Source organism: Psammomys obesus, unplaced genomic scaffold, assembly GCF_907164565.1.
Source record: "Psammomys obesus unplaced genomic scaffold, mPsaObe1.curated_primary_1811, whole genome shotgun sequence".
Lineage (NCBI taxonomy): Eukaryota > Metazoa > Chordata > Mammalia > Rodentia > Muridae > Psammomys > Psammomys obesus.
In genome coordinates this window covers 2151305-2172271 of record NW_026596069.1, presented here as the reverse complement: position 1 = coordinate 2172271, position 20967 = coordinate 2151305, and the positions used below count along the sequence as shown (strand labels likewise).

At 39.4% G+C, this 20967-nt stretch overlaps 1 protein-coding gene across 6 annotated transcripts in view; it reads right to left on the bottom strand.

Annotated features, from left to right (window-relative positions):
- Fam13b (family with sequence similarity 13 member B) overlaps positions 1–20967 on the bottom strand; it is a 69499-nt gene that overhangs the window by 28690 nt on the left and 19842 nt on the right. For all 6 annotated transcript variants that reach the window (XM_055625281.1, XM_055625280.1, XM_055625279.1 and 3 more), the window contains 7 exons: positions 19236–19402; positions 17602–17793; positions 16980–17192; positions 15086–15263; positions 14637–14778; positions 8207–8367; positions 4526–4658 (listed from right to left, as the gene is read on the bottom strand). In XM_055625281.1, the coding sequence (XP_055481256.1) occupies positions 4526–4658; positions 8207–8367; positions 14637–14778; positions 15086–15263; positions 16980–17192; positions 17602–17758 (984 nt within the window). In that variant the 5' untranslated portion in view covers positions 17759–17793; positions 19236–19402. The remainder of the gene's footprint in view (positions 1–4525; positions 4659–8206; positions 8368–14636; positions 14779–15085; positions 15264–16979; positions 17193–17601; positions 17794–19235; positions 19403–20967) is intronic.

The following is a 20967-nucleotide window of genomic DNA, read 5'->3' as shown; positions in this document are numbered from 1 at the left end:
ATAAATTCACAGTAAACAGAGCAACAGAGTAATACCTTACTTCAAAGAGGAAGTGAGGAAAGAAAGGAAGGAGAGGAAAACAACCCTATTAATATCATGAACAGGGGACTGGAGAGGTGCCTCAATGGTTAGGAGCTCTTTTGCTCCTGCAAACAAAGGGGTGGGGTTCGATTCACAGAATACATATGGCACATCTGTAACTCCAGTTCCAAGGGATTTGATACCCTCCTCTGGCCTCCAAAAACACTACAAACATATGGTGCATACAGGAAAGAAGGCAAAACACCCATATATACAAAACAAAAATAATTATGAATTTATTTTAATAAATTATTTTTAAAATAATTAATTTTACTTCTAATATGACAAATACTAATATACCCATCTAAACAAAATATCTAAGATTTTCAGTAATTCTTAATTTTTAAGAGATAAAGAAACTCAGTGTGAGAGAACCAATGAGCTAAAACTCAAACGTTACCAAGAGTGTAGCTATACATTCTCCAAGTTTCTAGGAATTAGGTCAAAGCATGAAGAATCAGGACAGGACCTAGAGCTGACAGGCCTCTGTCCCCTGCTGAGAAAGGCAGACTCACAGGCAAGTTTCAGCAGTGTGGGAAAGCAAATTATACAGAAAAAAAGAAATAGCTATAAGCCTTAGAAGCCCAGATTCCACAGCAGACAGCAAGAGTGACAGAACAGAAATTAAGCCCTATATGGCAGTGGTGCACGCCTATAATCCCAGCACTCAGAGGGGCAGGAGCAGGCAGATCTCTGCGAGTTCCAGGCCAGCCTGGTCTACAAAGCGAGTCCAGGACAGCCAGGGCTACACAGAGAAACCCTATCTCAAAAAGCTTAAAAAAATAAAAATAAAAAAAGAATGCATACACACAAGCACACCAATTTAAAAACATGTTTTGCCTTCTGGTACGTATGTGTAAAACATTAGTGCCTGGTGCTTTTGCAAGTTGGAAGTGAGTGCTGGACTCTTGGAACTAAAGTTTTATGGATGACTATGACCCATGTGGGCACTAGTACTGACCCGCAGTCCTCTGCAAAGGCAAAGTGCTCTTAACCCCTATCTCACCAGGCCCTGTTGTTATTTTTAGGACAGGGTCTTACTCTGTAGTTCAGGCTATTCTAGAACTCAGGACATAGCCCAGGCTAGTTTTAAATTCACCTTTCAAGTTCTGGGACAAGTGTGTGCTACCACACTTGGCTTTGTGGTCTTTGTTTGTTTGCTTCTCTGAAATAGAGTCTCGTGTATCCTAGGGTGGCCTAGATTTCCCTATGGAGCTGAGAATGACTCTGAGCTTTTGATACTCCTGCCTCCCTCTTAGGGCTGGAACTGCAGGCGCACACCAGTGTGCAGAGGCTTGTGGTGCTGGGGATGGACAAAGGGCTTTGCTAGGCAACCCTACTCTATGAAATGAACTTCCTTCTCATTTTATCTTCTGCGTTAAAATAGTTAGTAGGTCCATCACAGCAATGGTGTCAGGGCTGGCTGCCAAGAGCGAATTAAAGCTTGGGAGGCATTCCTAGTCATTCCTATTCATTACCTATTCCTTAGCCATCCACAATTATTGCTTCCCCCTTACTTAGTTCTACTTCTCCCCATCTCCACCGACCTATTTCTGCTTAAGTATTCTGGCTGGTTACTTCTTTTGAATATCTTAAATATCCCCAACTTCTTTCTGTACAATTTCATTTGCTTAGTAAAAAACCTTTGCACTCTTCCAGCCCAGCAAGATGCCCAAAAGAAAGGCGGCCAAGGGGAAGAAGGTGGCTGTGGCCCCGCCCTGGCCCCTGCCATTGTGAAAAAAACAGGAGGCCCAAAAGGTGGTCAATACTTTGTTTGAGAAGAAGCCCAAGAACTTCCACATTGGGCAAGATATCTAACCCAGATCTCACATACTTCGTCAAATGGCCCCACCACATTAGGCTGCTGCAGCAAAGTTCCTCCTGCCATTAACCAGTTCACCCAGGCCCTGGACCAGCAAACATCTACCCAGCTGCTTATGCTTGCCCACAAGTACAGGCCAGAGACAAAGCAGGAGAAGAAGCAGAGGCCGCTGGCCCGCGCTGAGAAGAAAGCTGCTGGGAAAGGGGACGTCAACTAGGAGAGCACCTGTCCTTCGAGCAGGGGTCGGTACAGTCACCACCTTCATGGAGAACAAGAAGCCTCAGACAGCGGTGACTGCCCCTGTGTAGACCCCATTGAGCTGGTGGTTCTCCTGCCTGCCTTGTGTGGAAAGATGGGGTCCCTACTGCATCATCAAGGGAGAGGCCAGGCTGGTCCACAGGAAGACTCGCACCACTGTCGCCTTCACACAGGTTAACTCGGAAGACAAGGGTGCTCTGGCTAAGCTGCTGGGAGCTATCAGGACCAATTACAATGACAGATATGATGAGATCTGCTGCCACTGGGGAGGCAACGACCTGGGTCCTAAACCTGTGGCTCTCATTGCCAAGCTGAAAAAGGCAAAGGCCAAAGAACTCACCACTAAACTGGGTTAAATGTACACTGCTAAGTTTTAATTACAAAAAAAAAAACAAAAAAAACTTTGTACATTAGGCAAGAGAGGATCGGAGAAGAAGGAAACAGACCAGCACCATGGGTTAGCATGGGGAAGAAGCACATGGCCAGATCAGCATGGACGGAGGAGATGAAGAACATTACTAAATATTTTGGGACCATGGATGGGAGGTAGCTCGAGATTAGGGCTGGGAGGTAAAGTTAGTTTAGAGGATTACTATCTACAATGCCCCAGGTAAATGCTATTTTATAAATTACAACAGGTGTCTGTGTCTTTGGTTGATAGCAAGTTAGAGAATACCATCGTAATAATTATAGCCTAATAGTAAACATTTATTAGGCCACATCTTTTAAAATTATCACAACATATTGGTGAACCAACATGTAGCTTGAATCTAAGTTTATAGCCCGAGAAATACTAGGTAAAAGATAGTCTCTTAGCCAAAGAGCAGAGAACCAAAGATAAATGCATCTCACAAGTGCTGCTCTCTGCTGTAGGCTCAGCTCTGCAGGTCAGCAATGACTATAAAAACATGTCTGAAACATGTCAGGTTTCCAATAACTCCTCTACCAGGAAGAGAGAAAGATGGCTGTATCACTACGGTTTCTATCACTGTCATAACAGAACTAAATACCTTTTTTTTTTTTTTTCTTTTTTGGACTCAAATGCATTTCCTGATCATCTGCTACACACCAATATCCCTGGATATTGGTGATGGTTAAGCCATCCTTTAGAGAATTAGTTTTACCTCCAATTCCCTTGAGGTATAATGTATTAAGCTTGTTTTTGTGTTTAATGTGTCTTTTTGTTGACAGTGTGGAGGCCCACTCCTTTAATCCCAGCATTCAGGAGAGAAAGGCAAGCTAATCACTGTTAGTTCCAGGCCAGCTAGGGTTATATATTGAGATTCCTGTCTTTAAAAAAACAAAAGGAGAGGCTAGAGAAATGGTTTAGCAGTTAAGAGCACTGGCTACTCTCTCTAGAGGCCTGGGCTCAATCCCTCAGACTCTACTTGGCAACTCAATTTTAACTCCAGTCCCAGGGGAGCCAATGCCTCCTCTTTTGGCCTTTGGTCCTCCACTAAGCATACATGTGGTACATGCAAAACACCCATACACAGAAGAAGTTAACAAAAGCGGGGAAGGGAGGGATTAGGACATAAAAAAAAAAGAAACGTTAACAAAAAATGTATTTAAATTTGTCTTTTGTTACAAGGGTCTATTTCAACTAAGAACTATAAAGGGAAAAGAGAAAAAAATACCATACTAAGTTCTTCAGAAGTACGAAGAAATACAGAAAGCTTTGAAACTACTAAAGCTCAACTGCAATACCACTACCTACCTCACATGCTGTCATAGGCTTCCTTCCCAAGAAATACTTTCAAAATATGTTTGATGCAGGGCATGGTGGCATACACCTTTAATCTCAGTACTCAGGAAGTCTACACAGAGAGTTCTACAGTAAGACCCTGCCTAGAACAAAAAGGCACTTGGAATAGGGAACTGCTAACTGGATACAAATGCTTACCACACAAGCACAAGGAGCTGGGTTTAAATCCTGAACCCACATGAAGTACTGCAGTAAAATCTGCAATCCCGGTGCCTACAGCAAAATGGGCTGTGGAGGACAGGTGGACCTTCAGAAGCTCCTGAGCCAAATTGTCTGGTGTATGCAAGCAGCTCAACAATACATCCTGTCTCAAAGAAGACTGAATGCATAAACTGTCCTCGGGGACTCTACACATGTACCACGGCATTCATAAGCTTACATTCCCACACAAACACACACAAAAGATTTTTAAAAAATAAAAAATAAGGTGTTTTACACTTAATTCTATCTGACACGAGTCTTAAATTCTACATAGAATGTATAGCCCTAGTGATTACAACAGAGACAAGTATGTCAGCAAAATTATTCAAATGCAACTTTAACTTTCACTATCAAAGGAGCATGTGAACAATCAGAATGATGCTTCTAGAATTTCTTACCTGATTATTTTTCTGGTCCTCAAATACAAAATCTTGCTGCATGACTTCACTATCTGCAGTAGTACCGGCCACAGGTTTTGAACACTTTATGTTACCATCACTGGCATTAGTAGCAGCAGCAGCAGCAACAACCCTAGTAAGATTTTTTAAAAATCAGATCAGGCCTTTGAAATAAGCAAGTATCTATCATGGCACAGTTTGGGTGCAGAAGCACAAGTCTGTAATTCTGGCACATGGGAGTTCAAAAATTCAAGGTAATCGTAGGCTACACAAGAGTTTGGAGCCATCCTGGACTACATTTCAAAGTCCACATTTCAAAGTAAACAAGCAATTCAGAAATCTTTACTTATTTAAGGCTGAATGGGGTGTATGTTTGTCTTGAAACAGGATCCTACCATGTAGTCCAGCTGACCTCAAACTGGCAATCTGCCTGCCTGCCTCAACTTCCGGGATGCTAAGATTAGAGGCAGCATCTCTCTGCTGTCATCAGAGCCACTGTTCAGCCCCATGAACTCAGCCTGACAGAAGATGGCACAGACACTGGATCTGTGTGAGGAGCCTGCAAGTGCTGTATACTGCTCTCTTCTGAACAATTCCAGTCCAGCTTTCTACATTCCATCAATGTTGTTAACAAAATGTTTACTTGTTAAAAAAAACACATCCTCGTAAAAATATTTTCCTCTTGTTAAGTTAGATTAAATCTGCTACATTTACTTTTACTCTTCCCTGAATGCTAACAAACCTTGTAAGAATTCTCATAAAACTATTGTGCTCCAACAATTTCCTTTACAAACGCATACTCCTACATATAATAGTGTTTGTCCTAGTTAAATACTGAGTTTATATGAAGTCACATACAAGTTTCAGGTACAATGGCAGTAGCAGACACTATTCTAATGCTATAAATATAAATATAAAAGTAGAAGTGGGAAGATGGTTCACTGGGTAAAATACTTGCGAAAATGAGAACCTGAGTCTGGACCCCCAGTACTCCTGTAAAAGTTGACAAAGTATGGACCTATGACCCTGCACTGTGGAAGAAGGGGAGGGGGCAGGGAGTCTTAAGAGTCTTAGCCAGGTTAGCCTAAACAGGATCTAGGTTCAATGAGAGGCTCACAGCTGAGACAACCGCACAAAGATATACACACAGGCATGTAACACACAATAAGTAAAAAAGGTAAGTAAACAAAATTCTGTTGCTACATGCTCTGCATTCCAGTGCTGGAAGACAGCAGTAATTAACATATGTCACACATTTTAATCAGCTTTCTATCACTGTAAGGAAACACTGGAGAAAGCCAACTTAAAAAGAGATGCTTATTTTAGTTCCTTGTTTTGAAAGCTTTAAGCCATGAGTGGCTAGCTATATTGTTCCAGTCCAGTGGTAATGTGGCATATCAAAGCAAAAGTGAGCAAAGACTGTTAGCCTCATGGCCAAGAAGCAAAGAAAAAGAAGGGAAAAGGATCACAAAATCCCATTCAGGAGTTCTTAATAGCTTAAGAAAACCACTAGATCTTATCTCTTAAAGCTTTCATTGCATCCCAATACCACTCTGGAGAACACAACTTTAAAAAAGGCCTCAGAGGGGCATTAAAGATCCAAAGTGCAAGGGGTTGGAGAGGTGGCTCAGAGGTGAAGAGCACTGGCTGCTCTTCCAGAGGTAGGTGTTGAGTTCAATTCCCAGCAACCACATGGTGGCTCATGACTATCTATAATGAGATCTGGTGCCTTCTTCTGGCCTGCAGGCATGCAGGCAGGCAGAATACTGTATACATAATAAATAAATCTTTAGCTAGTGTGCACGCCTGTGATCCTAGCACTTGGGGATGCAGAGACACACAGTTCACTGTGAGTTTGAGGCCAGCATGGTCTACAAAGTGAGTCCAGGACAGCCAAGGCTACACAGAGAAACTCTTGTCTCAAAAAACAAAAAACAAACAACAATAACAACAACAACAAAATCCAAACTGCAGCAGTTAGGTTACTACAACCATTACAGACAAGACAGAAAAATACAATTAAAAAAAGGATGGAGAGTCATCACTGAAAAGTAACATTACAAAAAAAATTGAAAGAACTAAGCAAATATCTAGATGGCTACATATCTAAATTAAAAGAAACTGCAGAGGCTCAGGGGAAAATGTGACTTAGAACACTTGAAAACAACAACAACAAAAATAAAAACGCCAGAAGAAAATGACTAAAGGAATATTACCCAAGAGTCAAAGTCAAAAAAGGTGGGGATGTCGCCAGTAAAATGGAGCATTATTAGTTACATGACTCTATAGTTCATTTGTCCTCTTCTGACTTCCATGGGCACCAAGCATGAACATGGCACATATACATATATGTATGCAAAACACTCATACACACAGAAAACAAGAGAGGGAACATAGAACACACATCACACAAAATAAACTTTTAAAAGGCAAAAATTGACCAGCAGTATCATAAAGCTTACAGTTCTGTCCTTGTGCCATTACAGCCCAACCTACCCTAGAAGCTACAAAAACAAATCAATTCAAGAGGCTGGAGAGATGGCTCAGCAAGAGCACGTCACATATTGCTCTTCCAGCACCCAGGTCAGGCAGTTTACAGAAGCCTCGAACTCCTGCTCAAGGGGGTATGATAGCCTCCTTCTGTCCTCCATAAATACTGTAATCATGAATACATACCCACACACACATAATTTAAAAATAAACTATTTAAAAAGTCAATGTGGCAATTTGATGATTAGTCCCCATAAGCTCCTGTGTTTGAATACTTGGACCTGAACTGGTGAAACTGTCCTGAGAAGAACTGGGAAGTGTGGCCTTATTGGAAGAGGCGTATCATTACAGATAGGCTTCAAAAGAGACTTGAGATTTCACAAGACCGAAGCCATTCCCAGTGTGCTCATGATCTCTTGCTTTCTCTCCAATGCTCACTCACTTGCTTGCTCACTGGCTCTTTGCCTCTTGCTTCTGGATCAAGATGTGAGTTCTCAGCTCTTCCTGCCACCATGCTTTCCTCCACCATCACTGACTCCAACAAACCATAAGCCCAATTAAATGGTTTCCTTTAAAAGCTAGCTACCTTCTCTGGTCATGTTTTGTCACAGCAGCAGGAAAAGACAGTACTACTGTCTCTAGAAATTCTGTTTCAAAAGTTCTAAAACCTTACCCAACAAGCTAATTAGCTAATATGGAAACAAATTTTAAGAAAAAAAAATATACACAAAGCTTCATTTCTGAAGAAAAGCATGACAATGGCAAATGAAAACTCCTTAACAGCATTTAGTTTTCTTCTTGCTCTTTTTTATACTCAAATGTTTGGGTTTTCTCTTCCGTGAGAAAGGATCTTCTATATATAGCCTGTGTGACCTTGCCTCCTGTTTGAAGAGATCCTCCTGTCTCTGTCTCCCAAATGCGCAGATTACAGGAACATGCCACCACATCCAGACAGAATTCTTTCCCTTTCTTTCTTTTTTCTTTTCTCTTTCTTTCTTTCTTTCTTTCTTTCTTTCTTTCTTTCTTTCTCTCTCTCCCCCCCCTCTTCAGTATGCAGGGCTGTGTGCATGCTGGGCAAACTCCACACTAGCTACAGCCCCAGCTCAGCTTCATAAGCATGGCTCTTGGTGCTTGAGTTCACAGTGAAACTAAATGCTCAAAAGCTAAACCTGACTCAACTGAAGCCTTTACCTTGTTGATGCTGTAACACTGTCTGATTCCAGGATGTTTTCAGTCATCCTGAGCTGCAACACTTCAGGCATGCCATCTGACTTGTCTACACTTTCTTCTGGAAGCTCGTCTATATGTTCCAGCTTTTCATCTTCCTCTTCTTCCTCAGAAAGTTCATTAACCTACATAAAAAGGAATTTCAGGATTAAATTTAATAAAGCTTATCTAAAATACATTACTCTAAAAAATATATTGTTCATGCAAGTAACTAATCTTAAATTTCATTTCCTAATACCAATCCTCATATAAAATACCAACTTTTTAATATCAAAATAAAACTATAGAATAGGGAAAACATTTACCCAACATGCACAATGCCACAGGTTCAATCCCCAGGACTACAAAACTAAATAACAATAAAAATACACAAGTATATATATGTATATATGACAAATGTAACTTTTTATGTCACACAGCATTTTGATGCAGGATAAATAGGAATATAATGTTACAATCTATAAAAAAGCCTGCATATAACAATAAGGCTGTTTCATTTTTGCTGGGCATGGCAGCACATGCCTGCAATCCCAGCACTGGAAAGACAACAGTATGTTCACTGCAAGTTCCAGTTGGCCAGGACACATTAAGACCTGTATCAAAAAAATTTTCTTTTAAAGCTTCATCTTCTAACTACTTTTATAAATCTAACATGAAAGATTTCCGATTCCTTTCTCTATTTTCTAGGTATATAAACAAACAATTTTAATATTAAATGTAAAAAAGAGGGCACAAAAATCCCAACTTGGGTGGAACACATCTGTAAGCCCAATAACTGGGAGACAGAGGCAGAATAATTAAAAGTTCAAGGTCATCCTACATAGGAAGTTAGAGGCCAGCTTAGGATATATAGGAGGTTAAGAAGAATATTACTGAAGTGTTTGTTGCTTTTGGCTGGCTGACACACTTGTCTTTAGTCACAGCACTAAGGAGGCAGAGAGAGGCAGATCTAAGTTCCAGGCCAGCCTGATCTACATAGTAAATTCTAGGCAAGCCAGAGACACACAGTGAAACCCTATCGAGGAGAAAAAGAGGGATTGATGCTTAAGGTTTAGATTGTTGGAAAATGTCAGATAACTTCTGATTACATTTTTTCATGGAAAAAAAAAAAAATGGAACCCTAGCTAGTGACATAGCTCTGTGGTAGAATACTTGCCTAGCATTTGCAAGGAACTGAGTTCAGTCCCCATCACTGTTCAAAAAGATGTAAAATAAAATCCTGAACCAAAGAACTTAGGTTTTAACTATTAAGCAAAAGTTGTAATTATATTTTTCTATTAAGATTTATAAAATGTCTCCATCGTCAAACTGGTTATATTAAATAATCACTACCCAAAACAAATAACAAAAACCACTAAAATGCTAAAGAACGTATTTTAAGGCTATCTAAAAGAAGCAGTCAGATAATGGTGGCACAAACCTACAGCAGTTTAAGCCTGCCTGGGCTTCCATGGTGACTTCTAGGCCAATCTGAGCTACTCTGTTTCAAAATGAAATTACACCAACAAGAAACTATGTATAAATAACCTGATAACTTTTTAAGTTAATACTAGTCATTAAAATACTGAGCAGCACATTCTGCGCCACAGTCTAGTCAAACTAGCCTGAGAGAGTCCATTACAGAAAACCACAACTGATCAAAATGCAGAGAACAGGTGACCCCGTGGTGCCAGCCCCATCCAATACATTTGTAACACAATTCCTGCTCTGCTCAGCACTGGAGAAGAGGGCACAGGGATTGTAAAAGCCAGAGGAACAGAAAGTTTGCTGAGACTGTGTCTCCTAGAAATGTCAAGCACTACACCCACGAAGGTATCAACATGGCCACTTAAACAAGACTATACAAACCCATGTGGGAGCTTTTAAACAATAACTGGTATCATTTGTCAGATGAAAATTCAACAACAGTTAATAACTGGAGGATACAGCTCAGTGATTGGCTGCTTGCTTAGCATACCCAAGACTCTGGGTACAACCTACCATACTTAAAAAATAAAAATAAAATACAATAAATGGCTTCAATTTGTAAATATACAACAGATTCCATTTAATTTGTTGTGCGTATAAGTGTGGTACCTCACCTACCCCATAAAAAACAGTAATGAAAAAAACTTAAGAAGGGGCAGTGAGCTAGACAGATAGCTCAGCCGATAAAGGCAATTATCATCAAGCCTGTCTAGATGTCCCTTAGTTTGTTCCGCAGAGCCTATATAGAAGGAAAAAAAAAACAAAAAAAAAACAAAACAACATCCCCAAGTTGTCCTCTGACCTCCACAAAGCACTGATATCCACATCACACACATACACAATAAATGCATCTAGAATTATTTTTAATTTAAACAGACTTCTTATTCAGCCCACCTATTTTAGTTAAAAGATACTATTTTAACATGTATCACTTTTCTAAATGGGAGAACAGCTTGGAGGGTAAAGGGCTTACAGTGCAAGTAGGAGGTAGAGTTCAGATTCCCAGAAGCTCTGTACAAAGCCAGGTAAGAATGGCGGTCTGCCCACAATCCCAGTGCTCAAGACGAAGAGACAGGCTTCCCAAAGCAAGCTAGCTAGCTAGCTTATCCCAAGTCAGTGAGCTCTGGGTATAAGTGAGAGACCCTACCACAATATGCAAAGTGCAAAGTAACCAAGACACCAATGTTAACCTCTGGCCTCTGTACACATGGGTATACACACATGCATGCACCTGTGCACAGTGTGCCCATGTACATATGACCACATATGCATGACCACATATGCATAACAACACACATACATACAAGCTAATATAAAGCAATTTTAGGAGAAGGGGAGATGGCTCAGTTGGATTCCTCAGTTGACTCAACTGGCACACAATACAGCATCAGGACCTCAATCTGGATCCGCAGATGCCACAGAAAAGCCAGACATGGGAAATTTAGCCCTGAGGATAGAGTCAGGAAGATCCATCCCCAGCACACACTCAACAGCTAATCTAACCAATCAGCAAGCACCCGATTCAGTGAGAGACCCTCTCTCACATGGTAGGGCACAACAGTGGAAAACACCCAATACTGGCCTGTAGCTACACACATACATACATACATACCGCACACACAGAGAAAAAATTAAATAAAAAAAATTAAAGAATTATTTTTAAATTCACTGTTTCTATAGAAGAATTCCAATTCCTAGTACAACCAATGGAACTTCCTCCAGTAATAACGGACTCAATTACTCAATTATTTAGAGCAAATGAGGACATAAAGGAGTAAAACGTCCTCTCACTCCACATTAATCTAAAGTTCCTCACCTTGCCACTTGACCTTCTCCGCTCAACAATTCCTGTGTATTCTAAGTTATCTTCAACTTGTCCTATACAGCTGCCGTAACTTCACTAATGAAAACCCTGACCCATACTTACATCTCTTCTTTCTTTGACTGTTGTAATTCCCCTCTCTAGGGCCTTGTGAAATGCCTGCTCTCCAGGCTCCACATGGAGAATGCTGCTACCTGCCTTCTCAAACGTATAAAGAAACATAATTATCACTTCCCCCTTCAAACCACCCTACTGGATTTTCATTTATTTAAAGAGCCCATTCAAAGTCCACTTGACTCTGTCAAGTCATTTCTCAAACATTCCCTATTCATTTCAACACAGACAAGGAATAAGACTACCTATTACCTTCAGAAGAGTTTAACAACTAAATACCTGGGCTAATGGGATGAAACTCCCAAACAGTGCTGAGTAAACTTGGCCTCCTTCAATTACCAAAATTAAAATGAAAACCAAGCTCTACCAGATCGCCATGCTTACAGGTATCTTTAAATATGTAAATGCGACATAAGTATTTACGTAAAAGCAATTTAAACACAACTGCTCTGTGTTTGAGACTATATTCCTTTCCTTGAAATATCAATTCTACTAACAAGTCAAGCTGAAGTTTAGCAAAACTCCTTAAAGAAAAACAAGCTTCACAAATCTGTACTTTTGTTACTTGTAACCCACTTTAATCAATAGGTATTTTTTAATGAGTAAGAAAACAGGACTGGAAAGATGGCTCAGTGGTTTTAAGAGTACTGACTGCTCCTGCAGTACCCAGGTTTGACCCCCAGCACCCATGTGGAGGCTCACATTCATATGTGACTCCAGTTCCAGGAGATCCAACACCACCTTCTGGCCTCTGAGGCACCAGCCATGCTCATGGTGCATAAACATACACCCACACACATAAAAATTAAATATTTTCTCGAAAAGATCCCAGCAATTAGCAACTGATAATTAAACATACATCCCTATTTCAAAACCCACGTCACTACTGTGTTTCTGGGAGCTATTTTGCTCAATATACTAATATCTTTTCTATCCATGAGCAAACAACAGAATCCAACATTTCCTCTCTTGCTTAATTTAAGTATCATCCTATGTAATATAAAGCACAATCTATTTTAAAGTCAATTTTTCTAATGCTTGAAAAATATAAAAATACTGACCCAATACATATAGACATATAGTTCAATACATTCAAAGAAATCACAGAAAAGATGACCACAAAATTCTATCACAAAAGAAATCATAACCAAGGCATACACTGCAAACTTTAGGAGTCTATCAATATTTGATCAAGTTTTCATCATCAATTTCTAAAGAGTCAAACATCTTGGAAATGTAGGAAATCAATGACCCAAACATACACACACTGCTAGTTTATCCTAAAAAGCCATTTATTTTAATTTTAAAAAAGCTATCAGAATAAAATGTAATTTAAAGAAGGATAACATACAGAATTCCTTAACAGATGGATTTATAACCATCAAGACATTAAAGCTGAAGGTCAACCAGGCATAGTGGTATATGTCTACAATACCAATACTGGAAAGGAGAGGCCACAGAATCAGAAGCTCAAGGCAAGCCTTGGCTACACAAGGAATTCCAAGTCAACTGGGTTGCATAAGACTCATACGGGAAAAAAAACAAAACCAAACACCATTTACGATGCAGCCACCAACCTGTCCTCTTGATACTTATTTGCAAACAACAATCATCTGGAGCTAAGTGTGGTGGCACATGTCAATAATCCCAGCACTCAGGAAACTGAGATAGGGCGTCAGTAATTCAAGGTCAACCTATGCTACACAGCCAGGCTAAGACCCGACTGTGTGCCACATGAGAGCCTACCTCAATCAACTAGCCAGCTGTGGCGGGCACATGCCTTTAGAATCCCAGCACCCAAGCAACACAGGATAACAGATCTGTGATTTGGAGGCCAGTCTGTGGTGTACAGGTAGTTTCAGGCCAGCCAGAGATATACAATGAAACCCTTACCAAAAAAAAAAAAAAAAAAAAAAAAAGTCCAAACAGATCTCTAACTCACCAATTCTAAACCCAAGAACTCTCAAGTAATAATGGCCTTACAAAAACAAAAACAAAAACAAAAAACAAACCTGTAATTATTCAAGCTCTATCTAATATTACTATTTCATAAAGGAAAAAAGAAATCAAGTATAATGCGGGCACTAACGATATAACTCAGCTGTCAGAATGTACACAGTACGCCATAAATCCACATGTAGCACTAAATGCCTACATGTGCTACAGGAGGACCAGAAGTTCACGTTCATTCTTGCCTACAAAGCAAGTCTGAGGCCAGCCTGAGCTACATGAGATCTTCCCTCAAAAACAGAGAAGAAAAATCATAATATAGCTAAAACAACGGATATTAAGAGCCAGGCATAGTAGCCCACACTGGTAATCCCAGCACTGGGAAAGCTAATGCAAGAAGACTATTGACAATTTAGGACTAGCCTAGGCTACCTATTAAGATCAAAGCCAGTCTTAAGACTCTATCCTCACACAAATAATAAAAACCAAAAGTAAAACAGTCCAAAAATCAATACATAAATAATGGATTGAATAATATATTACAGTCACAGAATTTAAAATTATCCACTAGCCAGGTGTGCTGGCTTATCTGGAATCCCAACACTCAAGAAAAAGAAGTTCTCTAGATTTCAAGGGTAGCCTGAGCTACACAAAATAAACAATTTCTAAGTTAATAGTGGACCTGGGGGATGAAGTGGAAAATAATTTCTACCACCTACTCTGACTTTTTCCTAGCTGAACATGTATCTCAAAAACAGAATGCTTACCGAGCATGCTCAAAGCCTAGGTCCAATGCCCAGCACTACAAGTTAATAAATAATAACGCTTTCTGCTTAGTACATCAACTGAGATCAGGAAGCAGAGTAAGGGTATGAAATCCAATCATATGTCACATGATGTATAAAGCATCAATTACAAAAGATAATCAAAGGAACAACCCTAGTTTAGTAAGTAAATTCTATGTAAGTTTGTGTCAAGCCAATAAGAGCATTTGCTTATAAACAAATATTCTCTAAGAAATAGAATGTTAAGTATGCTCACCTGCTCAGTAATTGAACTCAAATCATTTGATGAAAAATCTTCCTCTTCATTCTCAAAAAACTCATAGTAATTTTCCAAAAGTCCCGCCATTATCCTGCTCACAATTTCTTGCTCTTTCATATCTTCCACATCTGTGTAAATGCTATGAAAAAAAGCTTAAATTGATCTGAGTTCTTAAATTAATTACAGATAAAATGAGAAAAACCATCGATGAGTCACTTTATGAAACTGAGCAATTTATGTCATCATTCTGTGCCTCAGTTTTCCCATCCGTAAAACCTACCTAATTTGTACCCTGAACACAGCAATGCTGTGAGAATTAATCAGATATACTATAAAAAATAATGGTTCACCAAATCATCCTATGATCCTTAGGAGACAATTTAATGATTCCATTTCACAAATCCAATTTCTAAAAAAAATTACACAAAAGTCGTGAAGTAACTTACTGGAAGACATCTGGACCAAAAACAGCAGCCAAAGAATTTGCAGACCAAATTTCTTCATGATGTGATGCTACATTGGCTAAAAACCTACACAGAAACTTTAATAAACTGTAATTAACAGGTGGAAGCTGTTGCAAGAGGAACCTCAATTTTCTTCCAAATTCATCTTCATTATTATAATCTATAAAACATAATGACAGGTTTTCTTAATGAAGTAAAGCAAAGCTCAGATACATTGCCAGGTTCACATTACTCCACCCACATTGTCTTTTACTACAACAATTCAAAACCTCTTCACTTCCTCTGGAGAGGCCAAACGCCTTGGAGGCTCTGCTTCACTTATTAAGTAAAACAAGAGTTTAAAAGGGGAGCTGGAGAAAAGGGACTCAGCCTCTTAATTACTGTAGGATGTTTTCCTCACCTATTACTCATGGCCTCGATTCTCTAATTTTTCATCATACTATCTCATGCATGACTATACCTGTGTTTGCAATTAATGCCTACTCTAAGAAGTCCAAATACACTGACCTGCCAGTCAACAAAAACTACTAAGAAACCATCAACAATCAAGTTATCAGTGACAATTTTCTACATGGACAAATAAGAAAATAAAAGAACAGGGTGACAGGATTTTCTTCTCTCTTGGCACTTGGAAAAGACCCACCAAACATAGTAATATAGTCCAACTAAACTGAAAGGTCTTCCTGTCTCTCACTTGGTAGGCCACATTGGCCTAACACACTCACAGGCAATCCTCCTGCCTCAGTGCTGGGGTACAGGCATGAACCACCACACCTGGCTCTGCTTTCTTTTCTTAACAACTGAATGGGATCACAGAAGCTAGGCCTTGTGTTTGTTATGTCAATGAGTTTTTACTAAGATAAACTAGACTTTTAAAAACCCTATTAATGGATAATGGTCTAATTTTGGAGAATTTCTCAGATAAATAAAGTAATCAAAATAATTTATTACTTTCATTATTTTTATTTTTCTGCAGGCATTATGTCCTTTCTTCTTTACTGATCTTTACTTTCCTACAATTTTTGTTTGTTTTTATTTTTTTCAAGAGAGGGTTTCTCTGTGTAGTCCTGGAACTCACTCTGTGTATCAGACTGGCCTCTGCCTCCCCAAGTGCTAGGATTACAGGCGTGTGGTACTGAGACCAGCTGGGTAAGCATTTGTTAACTTCTGTGAAGAATTTTCAGAGAGAGAAGTGGCTTAATGGTTGGGAGTGTATGCTGTTCAATCCCCAGATCCAGAGGATCTGCTGCCCTCTTGGGACTCTGCAGGAACCTACACTCACAGACATATACATACAATAGTTTTAAAAAATAATAAATCTTCTTTAAGTCACCTACACTAACTAAAAGCAAAATCCAATTAACATTAATTATAAGTGACATCTCCAATTTATCATCATATCTCGCACCCAAATATTTATTTTGTATTTATCATCTACTTCTCTATATAGCCCCTTTAAAACTTTGGCTCAGAACAGAGGGCTAGGCTCAGCACATAAAGGTACTTGTTACAAAATCTAGTAACTTGAGTTCAATTCCTTGAGTGTTTGGCTTTTCAGAACCCATGTAAAAGTGGGAAGCTGAGGAACAACACTCAACGCTGTCCCCTGATGTCCATATAAACACAGTGGTAATTGTGCACTCTCTTATACAAACGCATACATCATATATACAGAAACGCATACTTAAAAATTTTAGTAAATACTAAAGACCCAAGAAATCACCATTCCCTTAACTCTACCCATAGACCCAAGGAACAAACAAGAAAATAAAAATTAATCTCTGATATACTATATGAAACTAACCACATATCAAATTTCTAAAAGGTACGGACTCTAAAACTAATAATACATGACCAATAAAAATCAAACTGTTACCTTGAGAAAGCTGCACCAAGTGAATATGCAAGCTGCCAGGTATGACAGGCTCAGGGAGCTCCTGCAGGAAAAACCTAAGGAGACTAATGGCTGAGGGGACGTCCGCCTCCTTAACCAAATCCACCTCTTCTCCACTGTCGTATCTCTGCCGAAGCCACTCCACTGTCTCAGCATTCCCATTGACTTGAAACAGCCCTTGTTGCTCCAGACCTCCTATGTTAGTTCAAGGCAAGAATTAAGCTGCACCTTTAACTTCCTGGCCACATATGTTCATTCTCATCTCAAAATTCTCATACTTTTGGAAAGCCTTTCTTGGCTCCCCAGATTTAACTAAAAACCAAACTGGTCACCTAACAACATATTACTATCTCTGAAGGATATTCTATTTCATCCCCCCTTTACATCCATTTTAAAAATTCCTATTACCCCCACTAAAAATGTTCTCAGCTGGGAGACTGCCATTTCTAGGTAAATCAGTTTAAATAAAAACATACTAAAGCCCTAGAGTTTATATTGTTCATGTTTTGCACTATCCATACTAAAAAAATTAAATCCAAAATCAAAAAGCATAAGTTGTTTTTATGACAACAAAAGCTAGCCCTCCAAATAAGGAAATGTATACCATGTTCCTCAATATAGTCCACAACGTGGCGGACTATGAATGGAACCTCATTGTCTGGATGGCCTCCCTGCTGCAGCTCATCAAGTGGAATTCCAAATATTTTGTTAGCAAGATCGGAGTTGCAGTTACTCAAGGAAGGGGAGGAGCTCTTCCTCATATCTTTTTTGCAGCCAGAAATCAAAGCTGTCTTTTCTGCCAAATGAAAGACAAAAAAGGAAATAGAAAAAGGGGGAAAAAAAGACTATAATAATTAACAGGTGGCAATATGAGTAAACACATTATTAAGGAAAAAAATGCTTTCACACCTGAATGTACACTATTTAAATATGTTCCAGTTATCAGGCCCATGATACAGTCTACAAATATAACTCAGTGTAATTACCCAAGCTTATCTCTATTACAGACTCTGGTCTGAATTCCCTGTCTGAACACTTAAAACAGATCATCCAAAACTTTTTGGAAAGTGACATTAATATCCTAAGACAATTAAGGGCCAATTGTGGCCCCAAGACATTCACTCTGAAAGCATAGTGACCACACAGTTTTTACCTGAAGCCAAACCCAAACCCCTCCGAATCCTGCAAACATGAGCCCTAAGTACACAGATGAGGTGGGTGATCAGGATCACAATCAGCTTTCTTATAACCTGACAGGCTTGTTCTGAGACATGGTCTCAACATACAGCTCGGGGTGGCCTTAACCTCAAAATCCTCAGCCTCAACTGGGAGGACACAGCCATATGTAACATGCCTCACTAAACATCACTTCTTATAAAGGCCTGATAGGAACAAGAATAATCACTTATTTCTATACAAGTAGCTATAACCCATTTTTTTTCCCTAAAAAGAAAAATGTTTAGTTCTAAACTTCAACTTTTAATAAAGAAAAAATTCCAGATCCTCAAGGTAATTCAGAAAAAAATGGTTGTCTTAACTTTGTTAGATGGTGGTCAGGCAGTAGTGGTGGTACATGCCTTTAATCCCAGCACTTGGAAGGCAGAAGCAGGCCTATCTCTGTGAGTTCAAGGCCAGCCTGGCGTTCCTGAACAGCCAGGGCTACACAGAGAAACCCTGTCTCAAAAAACAAAAAACAAACAAACAAACAAAATGTAGGATGGAGATCAGTAAAGAAAGGAAATAACCCCTCAGATAACTGTCTCCAGTATGGAAGTATTAAATAACAAGTCACCCAAACAATTAACTAGTACCAATAAAAATCCAATCTCTAAAAAAAAAAAAGGAGAAAGGACTATCTTTAAAAGGAAGAAAAACTTTTCCAAATACTGATACTCCAGATCAAAGGTGAATCCCAAAATTCTAAAGTTTAAAAAAGTAAGACTGAATCAACTGCTAGATCAAGGGCTCCATGGCATGACCAGGAAACAATCCAACCAATTTCAGGAATGACAGAATTTAAATTAGGAATGAGAAAACTTCACAGATTTACATAGTCTTAGAAAAGAACATCTACTCTTGGATACACTTAGCACCAGATAATACAAAACCTCAAACTAATCAGCTAATCACATGAATCACTGATAGAAAAAAAAAGTGAGAAAAATTAATAGCAGCTATAGACAGCAAAGTCCAAAAATCGTTGTGGGTTAATAAAGCATTACTACTAAGAAAGCTTACCTTTGAGCACTTAAACACCTAAGTTTAAAAAACGTCTTCTGCACCAGCTACCCTCACTGAGCAAGCATCCTTCTGTCATTTATGGTTGTTTGAGATTATGGCAGAAGATCAGCCTGTAGTTCCTCATTGAAGAAACGCAGAACTCGATCAGTACTTCAGCAGTTAATCTACAACAAGAGAAAACAACTGTTTCAATTCTCACGTCTTTATCTGTGTGTGTGTGGTCCTTCATTACTCTCCATCTTAGTTTTTAACAGTCTCTCACTGAATCTGAAGCTTAGCACTTCAGGTAGACTAACCAGCCAATGAGCTCCCGGGACCCACTTGTCTCCACCACAGAGTGGTGGGGTTACAGGATCAAGCAACTATTCCTAGATAGGTGCTGAAGAAAAATCTTTAAAAAAACAAGCAAACAAACAAACAAAAACCCAAAAAAACAGGGTCACACTATGTAGACCTGGCTGGCCTCATCTTGCCTCTGCCTCCCTAACAAATCTAATCATTCCAATGCACAAAATTTCTCAACTGTTTTCCATTACCCAAAACTCTGTATTTCAGGGGGAAAAATTAAGAGCACCTATCTACATGTATCTTGTATTTCTAAAGCAGAGTAGTGAATAACATAACATACACAGCTATAACACATTAAAAACCTTAAAGAAGTAGAGCAGTGGTTCTCAGGGGTCTCAGCACCCTCTAATATAGTTTCTCATAAAATTATTTCATTGTTACTTCACAACTGTAATTTCGCTACTGTTAGGAATCATAATATAAGGTTATCTGATATGTGACCCCCCCCCAAGGGGTCACAACCCACAGGTTGGGAACCACTGGGCTAGAGATAGCTTAGTGGATAAAGGCACTTCCTGCCAAACCTGAATTTGACCCTTGGGATCCTTGGTGGAAATCGAGAACCAACTCCTGAAAGTTGTCCTCTGATACCCTCCTCACACATATACACAGTGTGTGGGGGGGACACAGACAGAATGAAATTAAAACTGTAATAAAGCTGAGTGTGGATGCATACGCCTTTGGTGGCATCACTCAGGAGGCAGAAGCAGATGATCTCTGCATTCTAGACCAGCCCACTCCACAGGGTGAGGTCCAGAACAGCCAGGGCTACACAGAGAAACTCTGTCTTGAAAAAAACAAAAATAAATAATAACCTATCTTTATTATGTTTGAGATTAAATGTGTGTGTGAAAGAGGAGAGAAAAAGAGAGAGAGAAAGGGAACATATGTCTGTGTGTGCCTGCAAAAGCAAGAAGGCGTTGGATCTCCCCGAGCTGGAGTTACAGGCAGCTGAAGCCACCCAGTGTGGGTTCTTGGAACCTAACTTAGGTCATCTGCAAAAGTAGCAAGTGTTCTTACCAATCTTTTTTGTTTCCTTCTTCCTAGAGACAGTCATTCTATATAGTCAAGGCTGACCTCAAATTCAAGATCCCCCTGCTTCAGCCTGACTGAAGCTATACTTCAGTAAAACTATACTTCGATAGCTTATTTTTTATTGGTCTTTAATATAAAACCACAATGTACTTGCTTTTAATCAGAAAAAGGTCTAAATTAGACTATAACTTACTCTAGACAAATGGGTTCCCAGAGATGGAAACTTTTCTCATTTTACACAGCTGGTAAAAGTTCCTTTGGGAGGGAGGGAGGGAGGGGGGAGGAAGGGAGAGAAGGGAGAGAAGAGAGAGAAGGAAGGAAGGAAGGAAGGAAGGAAGGAAGGAAG